The 22,549-nt window shown below is 32.2% G+C and overlaps 1 protein-coding gene across 2 annotated transcripts; it reads right to left on the reverse strand.

The window, feature by feature from the left end:
• Positions 1 to 4,382: 4,382 nt before the first annotated feature.
• On the reverse strand, positions 4,383 to 15,065 carry LOC143069660 (uncharacterized). 2 transcript variants are annotated; one of them, XM_076244401.1, is made up of 12 exons: positions 14,647 to 15,065; positions 13,154 to 13,262; positions 12,352 to 12,580; positions 10,363 to 11,730; positions 9,946 to 10,026; positions 9,439 to 9,579; positions 8,957 to 9,034; positions 8,506 to 8,715; positions 8,174 to 8,239; positions 7,338 to 7,763; positions 6,228 to 6,380; positions 4,383 to 5,606 (listed from the first exon to the last, which is right to left on the reverse strand). In XM_076244401.1, exons 1-12 carry the CDS (start codon positions 14,901 to 14,903, stop codon positions 5,239 to 5,241), a joined length of 3,486 nt encoding a protein of 1,161 aa, XP_076100516.1. In that variant the 5' UTR covers positions 14,904 to 15,065; the 3' UTR covers positions 4,383 to 5,238. The 2 variants fall into 2 exon arrangements, with proteins under 2 accessions (XP_076100516.1, XP_076100515.1); XM_076244400.1 differs by having other exon boundaries at positions 9,946 to 10,035.
• Positions 15,066 to 22,549: the final 7,484 nt, after the last annotated feature.

Below are 22,549 nucleotides of genomic sequence, written 5' to 3' on the forward strand. Positions count from 1 at the left end.
GTGATACATCCTTCTTTCCAGTCTTGAGGTATAGTTTTTTCTTTCAGCGACGTATTGAAAATTATGGTTATTGGAGTTGATAGTGCATCACACACGTCATGTAATAGTCTAGGATGAATATTATCGGGTCCTTGTGATTTATTTATGTTCAGGTTTTTCAGGCGTTTTTGAACATTCTCCTGTTTAACTACGAGATAATTCATGGCTTCCTTTACGGTTTGTCCTTGAAGTTTTGGTATGTCTCCATCGTCCTCCTTTGTGAAGACGCTGGCAAAGAAACTCGAAAGTGTTTCTGCCTTTTCTTTGTCGTTGGTTGTTAGTACATCATTACCATCTTGTGTATTCATGACGAGATCGGATATTCCAGTTCTAGTTTTAGTTTTTGATTTTACGTAATGCCAGAATTTTTTCGGGTTATTTTTTACTTGCTTGGCAATTTCTTTCTCTTTCATCTTGACTGCTTTTCTGGTAAGTTTCTTTACCTTGTTTCTGGTTTTACAGAATTCTCTATATTTTTCGCTACTTTTTGTTTCCATATACCTTGTCCAGCATCTGTGTTTTTTCCTTATTGCTTTCAATGTTTCTTGGTTGAGACCTACAGCTTTATTTTTTTTGCTCGATTGTCCTATCTTTTTATGTGGTATGTATTTACTTTGGAGTTCCAAGAGTTTGTCTTTAAAAAATATCCATTGTTCATTTGTTGACTTTTCTTTCATTATGTTGTACCAGTCTATATTGCTCAGATCTGTCCTTAGTCCATCTAAGTCTGCTTTGTCATAGTAAAACTTTATCCTTTCTGAGTTTGTTTCTTCAATGTAACAGTTGAATTTAAATGTCAATACTGAGTGGTCGCTCTTCCCCAAGGGGCTTAAGTATTCCACATCAGAAATCATACCCTCTTCATTGGTCAGAAGTAGATCTAATATATGAGGATCTTGATTTATTCTTCCTCGTGTTGGTTTCAATACATGTTGGTGTAAAAAGCAATCTCTGAGGCATTCTATGAATTTATATTCTCTTGATTGTTCATTTGTTGGTGTGCTCCATGTCTCCCAATTTATCTTATCATAATTAAAGTCTCCCATCAATAAAATATGGCTATAGTCTCTGGATACCACATCTTTAAATAACTTTCTCAGTGACTCATCGTTGTTATCTTGTCCATTAGGGCTTCTATAAATACAACCTATGAGTAATTTGTCTCCACTTACTAATCTGATATGAACCCATACTGATTCCTCATAATCTGTTTCAAAGTCTACTTGAGTCGCCTCAATAGATTCATGTATATAAAGGTTTACTCCTCTTCCAATGTCATTATTAACATTTGCACTGTACATTTCATAGTGTTCAATTGCTAATTCGCAGTTCTGAATGTTGTATCTGAAGTTTTTGGGTTTTACTTCTGTTATACCTATTATTTTAGGGATGTTGTTTCTAGCATGAAGTCTTAGCTCCTCCATTTTGTTGGTTATGCAATCCGCGTTTGTGTAAAAACAATCAACAGTGTCAAGAAAATGTAACGAACGAACTGGTGCTCTTGAACTAACATGGTGCTTTGAACGGTTAAAACTATTTACATTTTGTTTGTTATTTACTATGGACTTAGTTTCTTTATGTACACTGCCCACGGTGGGCCTCGTACTCTGAACCTGAATTTCCCCTGTGATTTTTCTTCCTTTTCTTTTGCCTTCTCTTTAAGATGAGTTAGCTCTTCCTTTTCCTTTGGTGTCATGTCATGGCTGATGCCAATATTATTGTGATCATCACTTCCAAAATCTGATTCATCTCTAAGTTTACTAAAGTTTTTAAAAACATTACGTTTAATTGTGTCACTGTCAAATGTAACTAATAATGGTCTATGTTTATTCTCTTCTTCGTGTTTCTTTCCCAATCGGAGTGTGTTAATAATGTTACCTTTTTCCATTTCAACATCAATCCTTTTCCCGCGATATCTGTTATAGTTTCTGTATCTTGTGCTGACTTTTCTGACTTAACATTACTTTTAGGCTCAGGTACATTGAAGAAGATTGCATTATTTTTCCTTCTTTCCCTATCTTTCATTTCTTTCACTGTTTCTGCGATTACATCATCTGGTGTGGTGGCTGAAGCATGCCCAGAATGGGATGTTATCTCACTCTTGAATTCTTCATTTATAATTGTTTTAACAGTTTCAACTGTTACCATTTGTTCTACTTTTGTTTCTAGTGTAACTACTCGTTGCTCAAATTTCTCCATAAAAAGTCTTCATTTTTCTTCTATTTCTCGATCATGGCGGAGATTTTTCTCTACTGTTTCATTACAGAGGGCACAGAACCATTTTATGTCAGCTCTGTTGGATAAGTGATTGTACAATGTAGCAGGCATACTAAGACAGGATATGCAGTTATGTTTTCTACAATAATCACATTCTAGGATCTTATTAATCTAATATTTTAAGGAAAACCCAGGCATTCAATAAATTGATATAAAGTTAAACTTGTGTAAAAAAAATAATGTTATTGTATATATTTCAACATAGACATATACTAGTATACAATAAATTGCTCTGATTTCAACAACATTGTATACACGACAATATTTATCGACAGAGTTATCGGTCCTGAATAGGACTGATATAGTTGGGTATGAAAATAACTCGACTATTCAAAACATACATATCGACCATACAACAAGTAAAAAGAGAAATGAAGTAAGTGACAATTGTCCTAGTTAATGACCTGCTAGTGTAAGCTACAAAACGATTAACGGCACGAGAAAAGGCGTGTTTGAATCAAGGCAGAATTATCACTAAATTTGTGTTTTAAAATTGCTATTTTCTTCTCACCGATTAACATTACACGAAATATATTTGGCACACATATGAACCATGTCTTATTGATGAAATCAGAGTAAAAATCTTGTGAAAGTTACACGCAATAAATTTTCTTTCGTTCCAAAAGTTGACATATTTCAGCTAAAAAAATAAGTCTTAAAAAAACATGAAATACTTACACTCAAATTATAGGCAGTTGCTATTTGTCCGGCTAACCGGACAAATAGTACTGAGGCTATTTGTCCGGCTAGCCGGATGAATAGTGTTGGGGCTATTTGTCCGGTTAGCCGGATGAATAGTGCTGGGGCTATTTGTCCGGTTAGCCGGATGAATAGTGCTGGGGCTATTTGTCCGGTTAGCCAGAAGAATAGTGCTAGGGCTATTTGTTGGGCTATAGTCACAATAATATTGCTAAGAATATTTGTCAGGCTAGCCTGATGAATAGTGCTGGTAATATTTGTATCACTAGCTGCATTAAAATTGTTCCTCCAGCTGTTTTTTTTTAATTTGTATATTATGTTTGGTCAAGATTTGTGTAGCGACACTATATAAATCCTTGGTTTGGTTAATAGGTGTGTAATTTATCCTCATTTCTATATCTTTTGGTGCTAACCACAAGTAACTGATCGTCAGGCAAAATATAGGACAATGAATGATAGAGTTGAACCATGACCCTAAGGTAGAAAATGTATGTTAAATAATAAATAGAGATTTAATTATTTTAAGAATTATCACTATGACAAAGGGGATGACCCATCAACCATGAACATCAATGGTTTCATAGAAAAAGTCTTGCAGTAATTGTTTTCTGTTTGGTATAAAAAAAAAAACAATTAACATCCATTTTATTACATCCCGTGATATGTTTATTTGGTAACAACCAATGGCAGTCAGTAGGGTATAAAAACATCATGTGTTTGTCCTATTCAAACCAAGTCAAATAAGTTTTGTTAAAAAAATACTTTTCACTTTGAAGGTCTTGTAGAAAAAATTGTTTGTGCTGTATTTAAACGCCTCTATCGAGGAATTTGTTTTGCATGTACACATAAAAAAATGCTACTTTTTCAACACAATCAAAGGTTTGAACGTTGTTTTCAATTGAGACTTGTATATATAAATATGATTTTGGGATTGACCTATATAAAACAACTATTTGAGTTTATATATCAAGGGTCAATTCAACTGTCATCTTTGATAGAAAGTCTTCCCATGTTCCAGCCATTTCAATATTTTAGACACAAAAATGTCCCAGAAATAAATTATTTGACCTTAATGTCATAGTTCAGGGTTCAGAAGTCATGGTGTTGTGCCAGATATTGTGTTCTGTTGACATACACCTTAATGCCAAATATTATAAATTTAGGTCAAATGATAATACATTGTAAAAGGTTTTGTCCTGGACAAGACTGTTTGATAGAAAAGAATACAAACCAGAATCAAAAAAAGAAATAATATTAATATAAATTATATTTCCCCTTATTGAAACAAGGACATTATAAATTAAAACAAGTATAGATGGACAGTCACCACATTTGAATCATGAAATTAAAAGACTTTTAAAACAATATCTTTTCATATATATTTATTATACAATTTCAAAGAATGAAATTGAACTTCATATTACAGGAATAAATATATTGCATGTACATTATAATAAATTAGATCTCATAAAACTACAAACTATCTGTATTTAAAACAATACTAAAATATCACTGTAACATCAGTTGATATTGGATCCCTTTAAATAAATACAAAAGAACTTTGTTCTGATGTCTACTGTATCTAATTTATCTGTTGAAGTGATGGAAGTTCATGTATAAATCGTTGATTAGCACTGAATTTAATCTCATTTAAATAAAATATAATTCTCTTTTATTTCATAATAATCTCTTTTATTTCATAATAATCTCTTTTATTTCATAATAATCTCTCTTAATTTCATAATAATTCAGAGAAAAATGCAAACTGGTGAGAGCTTACAATGCAATATTCAATAAATTATTATTTCCAAGTGGCACAACTCTTATTAAATATTTTTTTCACTAATTTTAAAATATCAGATACATAGCTTACAGCATGTTCATAAATGGGGTCAAGGTCAGATGAACCCTGTTTAAAAGACATGTAGACCTAACAAGGATCCCATACACCAAATATTTTTATCCTTTTACTCATAACCAGTATTTCACATGATAAAAAACTATATCTTTTTCAACCAGTCACTGAACCATGAAAATGAGGGCACAGTCAATAAACATATAACAAACAAAATCATAAATGTATCTACATACAAGGTGTTCTACCTTCTGAACTACCAAAAAAATACCAGTTTATCTCATTGCAAAACATTTGAGATCACTATACATAATAACAAATAAATGCTAAACAAAACTACAAATACATATTAACACATAAGTTCAGTTTTACCTGCATGATTTGCAATACCAATGCTTAACTTTTGGCTTGCACTTTAATTTAATACAACTTATATGCCACCACAACAAACAAAAGTCACATTCAACAGCATCATCATTTTCTGTAGTAATAAAAACATTACAGTATGTACAAAGAATATATCCACCCTTTTGTTGTTTTTCTTTTACAATAGATAATATAAACAACCATGCAGATGAAGTGAAATTTTTTTGAACAATTGTCAAATCAACATAATCATCTAAACATCGGTAAGGTAATGAGTCCTCCGATAATCCAACCAAATCTTCTTCATCCAGTAATGTCCCTCCTGATGCCTTCATTACACTATCTACACTAACTAACCAACTAAGTATTTCTGAAGAAAAAAAATAAGTAAGTTATACATAATGCACAATATATATTCAAAAGGCAACATAAGGTTTAATGAGAGTAAATAATCATTGCAACAACTATTTCAAGAAATAGTGTAATATCATTTCAAAGAAAATCAAAGCACTAAACCAAAAAGCTTTTATCCACTTTGTTTGAACAGTTAAGGAATGACTGTAATATATTTTCTGTCTATGAAGAAATAACAAAAAAAATTTGGTGCACACTGAATAACGCACGTAGTTGGTTAATTAACAGTGTGCACCACATTTTTTATGCTACTGGAATAGACAGAAAAAATATTTAATTACAGTCATTTTTTATAATCTAGTTCTAAATTTTTAAACTGTAGAAAACCATAAAAAAGGTTGATGACCTCAGGCTACATGACTTAATTATGTATATGGGCTGATAACAAAATAATGTCAGCCAATCAGAAGACATGTTACATCCAAAATTAAATTATTGATGGATAGTTGTCTCATTGACTTTTACGTCTGTTTTAACTATTTATGAACAAAGTATCTTGATTTAACAAAAATGGATATTTGAATACAATTGGCAAATTTCTAACATAATTTAGTATTGATAGGCGAAGAAAACAAACCTCTTTCTTTTTCATCAACTGTTCTCTTAAAGAAAGGAATAAGTTTGTTCTTTCCTCTTTTTTTTGGTAAACCAATAACAGTCTGTTGGCTTCCTTTTGGCCTCCCCTTTCTTTTTTGTTTTGTTGGCATCTTTAAATCACTAAGGCTTTCATCTAAAAGTTAAAAAAATATGTTTGAAACCAACTATATGAGTACATAAATAAAAACATTAGTTTAAACATATTTGTTTATATTGGATTGGGAAACAAGTTTTGCAACTTATATGAATCCCTTTCCACTTTGCGGGTTCGAGGGATGTGTTGTAGCGGCATTTGCCTGCACTTTTTCGAAATCTATAAGGATGTCTTTAACCTGCAAGAGATATGGCTCTCTTAACATGCATCAGCCATTTATCGTCCCCTTCCTACGGACTTTCATTGTTTCCTCAAGACCATACTCGAAAATGGTGTCAAGGGAGATCAGAATAGATATAGAAAGAAGTGAGGTGAGTGCCAATGAGACAACTCTCCATCCAGAAAACAACTTATAAAAGTAAACCATTATAGGTCAATGTAGTCTGTTTAAATGAACCCAAACAGTTAATACTTACTTTTGTTATTGTCATTGTAAAGAGCATGCAAGGATCATAAGTCATAAACAGCACAATAGGCAAAAATCAATATAATCTCCATTTCAATGACCAGATTAAAATTTTTACCTGAAAGAATGGTTTTCATGTTATGGAACAAAAATGATGAACAACACTTTAAAATGGATCAGGTAAACTTTTTTCAGAAATGTTTTTTTAGCCTGCCCCCCAGCAGAACAAAATGAGTTATATATTCATGATAAAGTGCTCAAATAATACTGTGGATTCATTTAATATTCATTGGATACCAATTTTTCATGGGTTTCATGGGAAAAGGTGAACCACGAATTCAAATGTTCAACAAATAAAATATTTTCAATAGGCATTGTATACAGACATTGGCAAAACCACGAAATCAAATATCCACGAATATGCAAGTTTTCAGCATTCCACGAAAATTGATACCCACGAAAATAAATGAATCCACAGTACTCCGTTAATCTAAGAATTGTGTTCTGCTCTATTCGAATGTTATACATACTGTTCTGATGAAGATCATTTTCAGTTTTTCTTTTGATAATAAACTCAATGAGGCTGTGGATGAGACTGGCATTATCTATATGAGACAATGATCGAACTTCTTGGAAAGTACATAAATACTGTGTAATACTGTCTCTTTGATCATCGCTCAAACTTCTAGTCCCATCATGGTATTTGAACACCGTATTTATAGGATTTCCTACTCGAGGCAGAACTTTTTTGGGGTCATACATTTTAATGAAATCAATAATTTCTCCTCTCAAGCTTTGCATGGTTTCCATTACATTAGGAAAGAAAGTAATAGTGTCATCCTTATCATTACAAATGTTGTTTTCAAGATCTGGTACGTCCCTCTTCCTTTTCCTTTTATTTCCTTCACTTTCTATACCTTTGGTTGGAGAACAGTTTTTTCTTGAAGTTTTTTTGCCTATGAAAAATAAAATACTCAAAAATCAATTACCTATAGAACTAAAGATGGATAACTCTTGGTAGTGAAGTATATTAAGAAATTTGATAGAATAAATTGATTATCCTTGATTTTTGAAAGCAATAGTGCCAAAAATATCTACAGGAGTTATGTTCTACAGATTTGTCTATATTTATAAAAAAAAGTTATGCATTTAGAACACTTCATTAAATGAAAAATATGTTAAATGACCATCACTACATTATTCTTAATAGTTTTAAGTCAGACAGTCTATTATTGTTTGATAAATTCTTTTGCACTTTATGGTTCGACTATTTTACAAAGGTGAAATTTCTTTCACATGAATTCATAATTTGGTCTTATTAACTGTTGCTTCTAGAACTGATAAGATATCAACATGTTATAAATACCTTTTCCTTTCTTTTGTGAAACATTGGATGGAAACTCTTTCCTTTTTATTTGCTTCAAATATTGATCTACAAATAATAAGTATGAAATGTTCAAGTATATAAGCCATTAGAACAAATGAAGTATAATTGATGACTATTTATGGGTAGTTTCAATCAAAGATCTTGATCATTGCAATTATAACCAAATTATTTTTTTAATATCATCGATATACTAAAAGTTCATTCACAGTTCTTAAATGACTTCTGATTTTTTTGTATACATAACAATATGTACCAAAATTACTGACAATAGAACATGCATAAAATATCAAAAAGTGATAGTAGTTTTATACCTTCAAGTATTCTTAATATACTTTCTACTGTCAACCAGCCCTCCTCTGTGAAATATTGTTTGGCTGCTGCCTGATTATTGAGATTTAATAACATTTCAGCTGATGGTAGCAATTCATCCAAACAATTCTTCACTTCATCTCCATCAATTCTGCATGTACCCTTTTCAGCACAAAGAGCAGCTGATTGGTCAGCTATTGTGTGAAGAAATTCTGAAAAATATTTCAATTACTTTAATCATGTATTTAGCCAAAGAGATGTTTAATACAAAATAGTATTCCTTTTTTTTGATAGAGCATCATGCATTGTCCAGAACAGTTCATAGATAAAATTGAGATTAAATAGTATATATGTAAAACAAATAAAATTATTAAATATTTCACCCTCTTATATAATTTTTTTTCTGCCAAGATGGAGACAACAAGTACCAGTATGTTTAATTTTAAGCCTTACCTTGCACCGCTATACTAAGATGATCAGTATATACACTAGCTGTACTATTTGCTCTATGACTGGTTGTAGGAACTGAAACTGAATACCAAATATACTTATAAATTATAAATAATAAATATAATCATTCTTAAGATCGTAAGATCACCCCCAGTTTTTGGTGGGGTTCGTGTTGCTTATTCTTTAGTTTTCTATGTTGTGTCATGTGTACTATTGTTTGTCTGTTTGCCTTTTTAATATTTAGCCATTACATTGTCAGTTTTTTTTTTAGTTTGACTGTCCCTCTGGTATTTTTCATCCCTCTTTTATGAGAAAGTAAAAAACTATCACAAAACCAAACTTTGGTCTCTTGTAAATGTTGTCTCATTGCAATCATGCCACATCTTCTTTTTCTTATATTTAACCTATAAAATACCAATATTCAGTGGAGCTGAATTCATATAAAAATGTTTAAACTTTTGTGCTTGTAACTGAAAAGTTCTTACTGTCAATAAATTCAACACCAGTATTTTCAGGAAAAGTAGTATGTTCCTCAAGAACAATGTCAATACATGGAACACTAGCATTTTCAGGAACTATTGTCTGTCCTTCAAGAATAAAACCGTTATCTACTTCTACAGTGGACTCTGGAAATAAATAAAAGTTGAGATTAAGATATTATTCAGTAAGAATGTTTATTTGTAAATTCATTAGTGTGTTAAAGCATTGACTGACATTTATTTTGTATGAAGCACAGAAATGTGTGAAGGCTTTTACAACCCTATAAACAGTCCTTGTATTATAGATTAATTACTGCATTGTATTGATCTATATTTATTGAAGAATATATTATAGAAATGTTCATGCGACTTGTTTTGTTGATCAGTTGCTGTGCCACTAATGTTTATTAAAATATCTGGTTGTTCATTGTATAAAAGTGAACTTTCAGCTTCTATTTTTTTTGTTTTCTTAATTTGTCTGCTATTATCATAATAACCCTATTATTTAATTACCATTTGAGACTGCATGGACTTCATCAATATACACTGGTACTTGCTTATCAATATCCAAAGCAAACACAGGCTCTGCTTTTGCTGATGATTCTGGAATATAAAAAAATGTTATAAATTACAATTTTGATGAAGTAGAGCCAAATATAATGGTTACAACAGTCCCAGGGTTCTGGAGATCCCAAGGTATCCTTAGTTATTAATTCACTGCAAATACTTATAAACTATTTCCTTTAAAATGTATACAATTGGAACTGTTCTAGCCTTACTTTCTTTCTATCTTTCTTCCACTCCATTTGAACTTTGGTGGATAGTTGTATCATAAATGATTCATTAGCAATTAAACCACATCTCCAAGGATCCATAAATTGATTCATGCATCTCCTTATTTTTATATTGTCACACTTAAAGTTCACTTACCGGTACATGATTCTTCAACTTCAACTGTGTGATTGTTTTTCCACAGCTCTTCTATTTCCGTCAACAGTTTTATTCTTGACACAAATTCTTTCATTCCAACAGCAGAACAAGCAGCTGCTAAGTTCTGAGCAACAAAGAATGCCTTCTTATATTTCTGATTCTCTGATAATACATGTAATGTGGTATTTCTTGTATCTACAACCTGTGATACATTGCTTGAACTGTTACAAAATTTCTTACTTGAAGAAACCATTGTACTGAAAAGTCTTGTATTTTCCCTGTAATATGAACGAGTCCATCTGCTTACACATAACTCAGTGTCATATAACTCAATACTTATTATCAACCTTGCAAAAAAAATATGCTTGCAAGGTAGTCCCATCGACTTTCTAAAATTACATGTACATGAATTTGTATTAAGTTCCATATCATCATCAGAGTGACTAGTACTGTTGGTTGTTTTAAAAATGGTCTCCATTTTTCTAGCCTTCTTTAACTCATCTATAACGAAATAACTAGCATAGCCTGTCAAGAGCTGTGAATACTTATATTCTGCAGATGTGGTATTCATTGCCTTTATGTGAACAGGTACTTTTTGAATCTCTACACTACCTTTATAGTCTCTTTCATTTCTTAGTGTGCCTATCAATGAAATAAAGTTTTCAAAAAATAAGTCAAGGCCAGAATACAGCTTAATAACTTGTTTTAACTTTTGGTTGAACGATTCAATTCTGTTGTTAGTAGTGTTCATAAGAGATCCTTCGAAATAAGTCAGCCCTAAAACCCATTCATTGCGTATATTATGCCAGTTAGTATCAATATAGTTAAATATCTGCCTGGGACATGTTGTCTCAATGAGTTTAAGGTTAGCATTATAATCTTCTTCTGAACTGCTGTGTACTAGTTTCTGGATTAGTTCTAAAGCAACATACCGTTGGGCAGATGAAATGCCCATTTTTTCTGTGGTTATTTCACGGTTAAATGTTCTTAATACATGGAATTTACAAATGAGCAGAGAAGCATCTGGAAATTCTTCTTTAAAAACATCTCTTTCTACTATATCTTTATCTGCCATTATTACTTTTATCCCCGAGGAGTCTGGATTATGCTTTTGAAAGCATTTTATAAGGTGCTGTAGAACTGGCTTTTCTTCAGAGTTAAGTAAGCAAATTGCTGCAACCTCACTCTGTCCTAAGCTGTCTTCTATCATAATGACATACAGTGGCATCCTGAGGTCGTTAAGCTTGTATGTGGCATCAACAAAGACAATATCACAGTAAGCAGAAAATATTTTTTGCATTTCCTCATCTTGGTAGAAAACTCCTTGTACTTGGTTATTGAAATCATGAAAAACTTCAACAACAGATCCTGCAAAGACAAAAAATAGATAAACTGAGGTGCAATGGTCAATTCTCCATCATTATCAAAAGCAATATACTGATACATGATTAATATAATACACCTTATGGCTATTTAGTCCAATCTGGGGAAAACAGTCATTTACACAGCTTCCTGTTTGGGTAATGTCGCTGAAAATAGAGGTCATTAGTAGTGAGCTGAGGGAGGAAAAACTTTAGAAATGACCATTAAGACATGCAAGAAACTTTGACATAGAATGACCTATTTTTATGGAAATTGAAATCGAAGTTAAAATATTTTGTTTGAAGTATTAACAGTAGTTTAAACAGGTCTCATTAAAAAGTATCATGCATGGTGTATTGTTTAAACAGGGTCCCAGATAGCTTCAACTGGATGAAAAAGTTGTGTAATTTTAGAACTTATCCGGAATGGAATAAATAGCGATTAGGTGTATTTATGGTTTCCTAGCAGATATAATTAAATGACAAGTTGTCTTTTATTTTCTACTGTTTCTTTTTTTTTTATTTTCTCAAATACAAACTAGAAATGATACTATAAATAGTATAAAACAAAATGGGTTAGTGAAACAATGTCCCAATAAATGTCTGTATATTAAGAATTTTCAATTACCTGTCTTCTTTAATTTACTGACTAGACTTTCAATGTTATCTGACTTCTTGCTGGCATTGACTTTTGAAATTATGTTGCTGATGTCTTTCAGGATAACTTTTTTTCCAGTTTTATCCTGCAAGTGATCCCTCATCAGCTTGTTGTTCACCTGTAAGGAAACCAGTTTTTCTGCTTCCTTTAGCTCCTCTTCTGGTAGTCTCCTCTCACGAGGGAGCATTTCAAACAAACCCTAAAAATCAAGATTTCTACATTAATTGATAAATACATGTTGTCAAATTTTGTATTTAAGCTGGGTCAGTATCTTGAAACGTGACAGATTCCTGTATCAGGCTTAAGCTTACACTATATGAAGTAAGCAATTTTCATTTTTGTATAATTTCCGTTAAGACTTCATTTCCTGTTTTCATGGCACAATAATTTTACTCTCACTAGTCATGCTTAGATCCTAATGAGTCCCAGTACTACTGCTGTACATTATGATGAACTTTTTTAGGTTTATTTTGTACAAATGTACATGTACTGTTAAAGTAATTTTTTTAAGTAGTATTCATGGGATAATATTTTTTGTGGTATTTGTGATTGACTTCAACCACAAATTCATATTCCCTAAGAAAGGTAAAATTTTCAATTAGAACTAAAATGCTCTGTAATATCCATGCATTTAAAAAAAAAAAAACTAAGGAAATTTTGATAATGCACGAAAATGTACTCCACACATAAAAGTATCTTCACAGTATGTCAGTTGAAAAGGTCAAGCATTTTTTTAACAACATGTACATGTATCATATCTACCGTTAGTTACCTTTGATATCACATGATTATGATGGTCTTCAATGCTTTTCACAACCAAAAACTTTCCATCTTCTGACACACCCACTGAAAAATATGCTGGACAACCTTTCCTGAATGAGCTGGTAAAAGAAATGAATACATAATTTTGCCATGATTCTATTAGTATTAGTACGTAGCTAACAATGTAGTCACACAAAATTAAGGGCAACAGAAGGTGGCTGAATGAAATAATTTGTTTCCACTTAAATGCCGTTCTCATATCACATCATATGAGCATGATGAGAGTGAGTGTTTTAGATTCAGAAAAAATATAGAAGCGACAGGGGAAACAAAAGAAAATTGGGACATAAAATATTATACTCCTTATGGTGGGTCTCATTGGGGTCTAAGCATGACGCGGGATTGTGGATTTTTTGTAAGCGTGACACGTGAAAGTCAAATTATTGTGTCGTGAAAACGGGAAATGAGGTCTTGCGGGACCCGGGAAATGACAAAAAAATGAGAATTGCTTACGTATATAGTGTAAGCAGGATACGGGAATCTGACAAAACAGTAAGCGGCATACGGGAATCTGACAAAACAGTAAGCGGGATACGGGAATCTGACAAAACAGTAAGCGGGATCCGGGATCGGAACCCCCCAAGGAGATCCCCCTTATGGCATGTATGTTTAATCCAGGCTTACCTGGCCACTTGCACTTTTGACGTCATGCAACAATCATTTTTCTACTGTGACGTCATATATTTTGTTTTATGACATCAAAATATTACGACAGACAAATAATGAAATATTTTTAAATAGTATGGAGAAGCAAAAATAAAAAAACAACATAAAAATGCATTTAAAGCCCCCCTTAAAGGTTTTTTTATAACTGCAAGAGCCATCTTGCAACTAAAAACCCCATGCCATGGACATTTTAAAAAGTTGACACTGGTATGTAACTTACTGATAGGTATGTATCACAGGCAGTGAGGCACATGTTTTCTATCGATGGCAAGATCAACTATCCCTTCAAGACCCTCGGCTAGTAATAGTATATGGAAAACAAGTGCCTGTGTTATGTTTGTATGCAGCAGTCATCTGGCGGCCGATATCGATGATTGAACAGACGATGACGGATGTCTTAGTTTTCATCTTCAACATTATAGTTATCCTCTTACGAGTTTAATGTTATGAGTATGTTGTGTTCCTGCATGGGAACTTGTTTGAAAGGAACAGTAACCGACCAACAGTGTTTACGATGTATGATTCCTTACAATCTCCGTATCAGCTTCCTTTATAAGGAACACCAGATTACATGTACAACAAATGATAATTTACTTATTTTCAGCACATAAAAATATCGCCAACCTACTAGTAAAAGGTAAAACCAGCTTTAAAGATTCAGGTCGGTCGTTGAGGGAGGTGGATGTGCCCCCCCTTTTTTTCTTATCAGAAATAAAATATTAATGGTGTTTGAAAATGAATCGTCACTTTTTCATGTTTTTAATTGTATAAACATACCTTTGTTTAGGTCTTTCTCCATTAGTTTTGCTGTTGTGTTCTTTTCCGCCATTTATACAGCTATATCGGATTTGATAAAACTGGAGGTCCTCGCTCAATTCCCTTTTAATTCCCCTTTTCCTTGCGGATTCAATTGTTCTTGAATCCCTTTTATAGAATTCGATATTGTTTTGTACTTCATACTGTCGAATTCGCGTGTTAAGAGCTGAAAAACTGGAAAATTTATCCCCGACATTAATACCGCCGTGTTCAGTCATTATCCCAGCATTTCGGTGATCGGGTTTCACGCTGACCCCTGCTGCTGCTGCAGATAATATTACGTCATACGCGCAAGTATATGATGAATTTGTGACATGCGCATTGCAATGGCCGGACAAATAGTCTCAGCACTATTTGTCCGGCTAGCCGGACAAATAGCCACTCCGCAAATTATATTGTCCTATATAAATCTTGTTAACTAGACGTCTTTTTCGATACCGGGCACCCTACTACTACAGAGGGGGAGGACAGGGGGGTACCCTTCTCCTTTCTCCAATTAGAATCAAACATCTCCTTTTGAGATAAATTAAAAAAAAATCTCCTTTCTCCAACTTTTTCTCCTTTCTCCCAGCCTTCCTCTCCTTTCTCCTACCCCTTTCTCTTTTCTCCCACCCCTTTCTCCTTTCTCCTACCCCTTTCTCCCTGTCTCCCTTATCCCTGTCCTCCCCCTCACTACAGCTTCAGTCGCGTACCAATACCCGGAATTCACACTAGTGATATCCGAGAAGGTTTGATATTTTAGATTTTGTATTCAATTTCCGGTTGTCAACCACATGCAAAAAGTAAATAAATGTAAATGTGTCATGTTAAAACATTGCATCTTAGCTAAAATGTTTTAAATTAACAAGTTACTAAAAAGAACAAATATTTCAAGATCAAAAGCGCCAGAGTCATGAGTTCAAACACCGACCTGCTAAAAAAAAATAAAGTCTTACCCCTGTAACCGGAGAGCACGAATTTCATTACAAAATTGCTTGTCTCCACTGGGACTCGAACCCGGTACCTCTGTGCTACAAGGCAGCGCGTATACCGACTGAGGTAAAGAAGTACCTCCTTAGCTCAACCGCTTACGGCTGACTAAGTATCTACTAAGTTTTTCTAAGCCAGCAATCCCGTCACACTTCCCCCACCTCAAGAGTCATTATACTCTATAATGAATATATTTTCATCTTTTTTATATTTATATTTTAACCTGGCTAGGTAATTCCTCTAACCGTGGGTTATTATTGTTGGGCGCCAATGTAACCTGAGAGCACGAATTTCATTACAAAATTGCTTGTCTCCACCGGGACTCGAACCCGGGACCTCTGTGTTACAAGGCAGCGCGCTAACCGACTGAGCTAAAGAAGTACTTCCTTAGCTCAACCGCTTACGGCTGACTACGTATCTACTAAGTTTTTCTAAGGGAAGCAATCCCGTCACACCCCCCTTATGCTGTTATGTGGGAAAATTAAGTTGATTATTTAAGGAATCACAGTACATGTCAAAAGTGAATCCCCTCTTGGGAAGTCATTGCCCCCTCCCCACCCCATTGCTTATGGATCCACTAATGTTCCGGGTAAAGTTTGTAGTGTAGATATGGTCATGACATGACATTTTTTTCTGAGACAAGTGCCCCCTGTGTTTGATCCAATAAATATAGCACAAATGTAACATACATTTACAGCGTTAAAAGGTATAATATTTGATTTCATTTAAAATTATGAGAAGTGTATTTGTTTTGATTTTTTAGTGGCAACAACTTGGTTTATATATATATGATAAATGATGATTATAATTCAGAAAATATTCAGGAATTTGGACAAAAACCAACCAAACTACATTTATGTACAATGTAGGCTTGTAATAGTTTAATCAGGTCTTTACATTTTTAATTTACAGAATCCTCTTCGGGGATTTTTCAATGTGAAGAGTCAAAATTTAATTTTATGGTTCAATAAATTCAAAATAAATAATAGCCATTCATTAAATAACATTTTCTTTCTGTTTTTTTTTTTTTTAGGTTTAAATAGAAAAGTGTTGTATATCAGAAGTATCCATGGCAGAGTCCGACTTCATTCCATTATCCATGTTATGGAGGTTTTACGTGTATGCCATTCATGGTTATGTTACAGAAATCATGTTCACAGCTACGTGGGAATTCGTTATAAATCAGAACTGGAAATTCCCTGGAAGCACTAGTGTATGGGCTTTACCTATATATGGATTTTCTACTCTTATGATAGAACAGATGTACTTAAGACTTGTCGAGAGGAAGGTTCCATTATTAGGCAGAGCTGTGATTTATACAATCTGGACATACTCCTGGGAATTCAGTACAGGGTTTATTCTGAAGAAGTTTGATGCCTGTCCGTGGGACTACACTCCTTTTGAAGGAGATTTTATGGGACTAGTGACACTCGAGTATGCCCCATTATGGTTTTTTGGGAGTGTATTTTGTGAGATTCTGATAATTAAGTATACAAGAATGGTGTATTGGGGTGCTCCTGTAAAAGCTGACAAAACTAAACAAAGTTGATAAAAGTACACTTTAGGTTTATCAATATTGTAGTATTTTTAGTAATAAAATTGCCTAGGTACAACATATTTGTATGCTTTATACATGCATGTTAATTTGACAATCGTCAAAAGACATGATTTTTTTTTTAAGCAAAGCTCAATTCATATGAACAAAGCCATGAAAGCTCAACTCTTGGAAGTATTTTTTTAATGGTGGAAGATTATATTTATATACATTTTTTACAATTATTTTTATACTGTAATTTTACTTCATGCAATATATACATGTATAAGTGTAGGAAACTAATTTTCATTGATTTAGAAGTGTGACCAAGTCATTTATTTTGATCATAAATTTGACATGATTGAGTTGATAAATTCAATGTAAAGACCCAATTTTTAGGAATTTTAAGCATGTTTAGTGGAATGCGTTGGTGTTCAAGTTTGAATAAATCTCAATAGAAACTTGCATCCTGTATGCAAAATATCTACACCTGTATCATGTGTTTTGGAATACTAATAGGCAATTTTATAAGACTTAAGGAAGCTCAATGCTTATCTATCCACTTGCAAATACCTAAATGTATATTGCACACACAAAAAAAAAAAAAAATTATTAAGAAATAATTATTCAAAGTTCAATATGAACATTATTCAATTAATCAAAACCTTTTTTCTCAGGGCACAAAACATTGCCATTCGTGAAAATTAGATGAATTTACAGTGCATTATGATTTTTTTTATTACATGTATATTTAATTGTTTCAATTCTATATATTATATAGTTGGTAGGATCTCAGACAATTTAGCTTTCTAGTTTTAATAAATGTTCTATATTAGGTGTCAGTGGTGTTAGTCTTTTATTTGTGATATTTTTTAATATTTACATTTCAAGTCTTCAAGAGTGATATTATTTTTTTGCACTCATCCACTTCAAATGATAAATGTGCCAAATGAATTTGTTGGACCAATGACTTAATGTTAATTATAATTTACATTATTATTGCGAACCCAATTGTACCTTTCCATAGATTCACCTGATAGTTACCTGTACATGTGATGTCCATTTAAACTTTTGGCAGTTCATTTGTCCCATTGGACAATTACAACAGGTATTGTTCTCTGTAGTTTATTCACTAGGACCTTCTTCTTCTAAGAGAAATCTATATTAGGTGAATCTATGGATTCACATTAAAAGGGTAATTTGTATGGCAACTTGACATCTTAGGGGAAAATAAAATTAAGAACTTAAGAAGAATACATGTATGTGTTTGAGATAATTTTAAGACTGTTCTGAACAATTTGAGGTGCAGTCTAAACAAATTAATATACAATGTACATTAATTCATTATACATGTTCTATTTCAGTTACATGTATGCAAATTATCTATAATAATTTCCACAAGAAATTGGGTACTATTGAAGCAGATAGAGAGAGAGGCAAAAAATTAACCTTTCCTCAAAATAGGTTAATTTGATCTTAATTCTTGTTATTTGGCCATTTAACATGTTTAATTTTTTGCAGTTTTAATTTAAAGTCCGATTAAAAACATTACTGTGAATAGCTATTGTTCTCTCTCAATAGGAACTTAAAAAAAATCCTTGAATCTGTATTATCATAAACCAACCATTTTGGGATTTATTTGGTTGTACAATAAATAGAGACTTTAAAGAACATGTACACATAAATATATATTTGATCTTCTAAAGAGAAGATCCTCTGAATTATTTTTTTTTACAACATTCTAATCTTTTATGGTTGATTTGTTTAATTTAATTCTTTTTTTTTTTAATTTAATTCTTTAACATATAAAAAAATATGTTCAACCATCATGAACAGTCTTGTATAACTTAGGAATATAAAACCATGCTATATAATTATATAATTTTATACTGTTAGCAGGTTATAACAAGTATTCTATACCCTTTATTTTGTCATGCAAAAATCTGTTCAAATATTGCTCCGAATATTTCCTCTAATTTGCAATTAATGTTATATAAAAAGAACTTATAATGTTCCATGACAGTACATGTATATATATGTTTACCATTTCCTAAGTTTTCGTTTTATCATACATGTATCCCATGTTTATAATAATTCAGATGTTTATCTGAGAATAGGGCATCAATTATGTTATCCAGGGTGAAAAAAAACCATTATAGAAAAATATATTTTAACTATTTTTGACATCATTTTATCAAAGAATTGCATTCTAAATTCTAAAATCTACAAAATAATGAATCTTATTAGAGGTGAACGATTGAAAAGAAAAGATTCTTTGGTTGGATACAAACAATGCAATTGCCATTACCATTGATTACCTAATAAACTACTTTTTCTAAATTAATTAATTTTGATTTATTTAAACTCAGGGTTCTCACTAAGGCGAGTCCATGAGTCCTGGACTCATCAAAATCTGTCTGGACTCATCATTTTCAAAACTGGCGAGTCCACAGATGCATCAAGATAGAAATATTTTGTATAAACTAAACACTGTTAAACACAATATCATCATTTTATAGCAAAAGTTTAAAAGTAATCTGAATTTAATTTCATTTTATTGATCTGTTAGGCCATGGAGACTTAAATATTACATTATATTGCAATAAAATATCTTCTCCTTGCTGTTGGACTCACCATGGCCAAAAATGACGAGTCCCTGGACTCGCCTTCAAAAATCGAGAACCCTGAAACTCATGAGATTCCACAATATTTGTGGATTTTGTATGTTGATGAAAAAAATGAATTATAAGTTGTCTACAAAATAATGTACATTCCATAATAAACTGTCTCAGTATTTTGAAACTAATGTTACAAGTACATGTATATTTAATCATGCAGTTTGGAGAGGAATAGTTGGCAGTGCAAGCTTTGTACTTGTTTTTTTTTTAAATACATGTATATTTGTTGAAATTTACATCAATAGAATCAGATGTATAAAAATGACAATAAGTTGATGTCACAAAATTAATAAAAGTTAGAAAAGCATTATTATACTTGCTTTCCAATGATTATAGTTTGATATGAAGCTTATTGCACAATTTGTGATCAATTTGCTGTGGTATTACTGTTATTTTTTTTTTTTTTATTACTTTGTGTGCCATGGGTGCCAAATCTTAACAAAATTATTTGAAATCACTTCATGTGTACTAAGATATAGATATTGCTTATTTTTTGTGATGTTTTTGTTTTACATATACATGTAAAATATTGAAGTAGATTTCTTCCATGTTGCTTCTTGAACAATTATAAAGACTACTAATATCTAGTCAATATGACCAAAACAAATGTTGAAACTACATTTTCTATTTCTGTGCACATGTGATTCTGAAAACCTCAAGATACTCTCATGACCAGAAAAGAAGTATTTTTTTAGCATAAGGAGCAATTCTTCAAACAAAATGATGTATGTAAGCACCTGTTTAATTTGTTCTAGAAGAAAACTTAAGTTCTCCTCCCCTTACAATTTCTTGACTTGATTCAACTATTCATACATGTATCATCTGTGAAAATAATGATTCTTGGTGAAAGGAGGATCTATAATTTCCATTTTGAAGAAACTATGCATTTTTTTTAACATTTTTTTCTTTATTTTTGACAAATCTACTTGATATTCATGACCTGTTTTTGTTCACAAGAAAAATATTAATGTTTCACTTTTTTTTTAATTTATTATATAACGATTTTTGTGTGGGTGCTTGAATGGTTAAAAAGTGCTTTAATAGCTTGGATCTCTAGATTTTGGCATTTTTATGATTTTTTTGTGTGGGTGCTTAAAGAGTGACCAAAAGTTAACTTATAGCTGTAGTTTTTGATATTTTAATGATTTTTGTTTGGGTGCTTGAATAGTTAAATATACTGTGATATGAGTTATTTTAAATGATTACATATATTTATACAAAACAAATGTTTACTTATAAATACTTAGACATTATACAAATGAAAGACAGCGTTATTATTCCATTATATTTTAGAGGTATTGATTATTTACTTATGTACTTTTTTTTGTCTTCTTAAATTCAACAATAAAACAGTTCATACAAAATATTGATACTGTATTGCTATTTTGCCTCATTAATCCCTCTCCCTTTACCCAATAATGGTTCCTCTTGTTTTTCTCCATAATGCTTCCTCTCCCCCCTGGACTCTATAATGATACCTTTTGACATCTCTAAGTGGTACCACCAAAAGTTTGCCTAGGAAAAATATTCATGTCTTCATCAAATTGTTATATAATATCAAAAGGATATCTGAATAGACCACCTCTGAGATAGTTGCATTTCCGCCAAAAAATAAGGTTTTACTGAACATCATTCATACGTTTGCATTGTCACTTCTTTTCCGTGTTGAGCATGCAGTAAAAAAAAAAATGCTGCATGTGGAGTTCGAACTCATAAACTCAGTGTTTACTTAGACCACTCAGCCACTGTGGTCCCGTTACAATTTTTATGTGTTTGGTTAATAAATTGCTTCTCTGAGTGCAGCTGGATACAACCGCAGAGGTCCAACACTGAACAGTTGGGACAAAAATGGACAAAATATTTGTGCTTGATACCGGTCTAAATTTGGATTGTTATTAAATATTTGACACATAATAGGTTTCTGACACAGAATAACTGAAGTCGAAAAACTAAAAATTGGTAATATGATTTGAATTTATATATTTTTGCTTTTGTGCAATACCCCTCCCCCTTTTGGGCAAATAGTCCAAAGCCTACAAGTAGCGTAAGGGAGGTAAATCTGAATATACCCAACATTGTTTTTTTGGATTACATCCCTTACACTGCTTTTAAATTTGTTAAATTATCCATTGACCAGAAAACCTAGTCCCCTCTAACTCCTTAACAGTTTGAGCTATAACCCCCAAATGTCAAGACTAACCATCCCTACATGGTATGGAAACTTGTGGCATAATTTTAGTGAGATTCATACACTTAAACACAAGTTATTGTATGGAAACTACAAAAATGCTTATTTTGGGCCCCCTTTTTTGGCCCCTAATTCCTAAACTATTGGGACCATAACCCCTAAAATCAATCCCAACCTTCCTTCAATGGTATTGAACCTTAAAAATGTATAGAGATCCATTTACTAAATCCTAAGTTATTGTCCTGACACTAAATATGTCTGGACAACGACGACATACCATTACAGGACGCCAAAAAAAATTTGCGGTGGTATAAAAATGTACATACGTGGCTAAAAAAGTACATAAGAAAAAATGCAGCTTTTGGCTAATATCTCATAAACCAAAGCATTTAGAGCAAATGTGCTGTGAATAAAATTATTCATTAGGTCAAGATCTATCAGCTCTGAAATTTTCAGACCAATTGGGCAACTTTTTGTTGGGTTGCCCCTGAATTG

This window comes from Mytilus galloprovincialis, chromosome 3 (assembly GCF_965363235.1).
Source record: "Mytilus galloprovincialis chromosome 3, xbMytGall1.hap1.1, whole genome shotgun sequence".
Classification (NCBI taxonomy): Eukaryota; Metazoa; Mollusca; class Bivalvia; order Mytilida; family Mytilidae; genus Mytilus; species Mytilus galloprovincialis.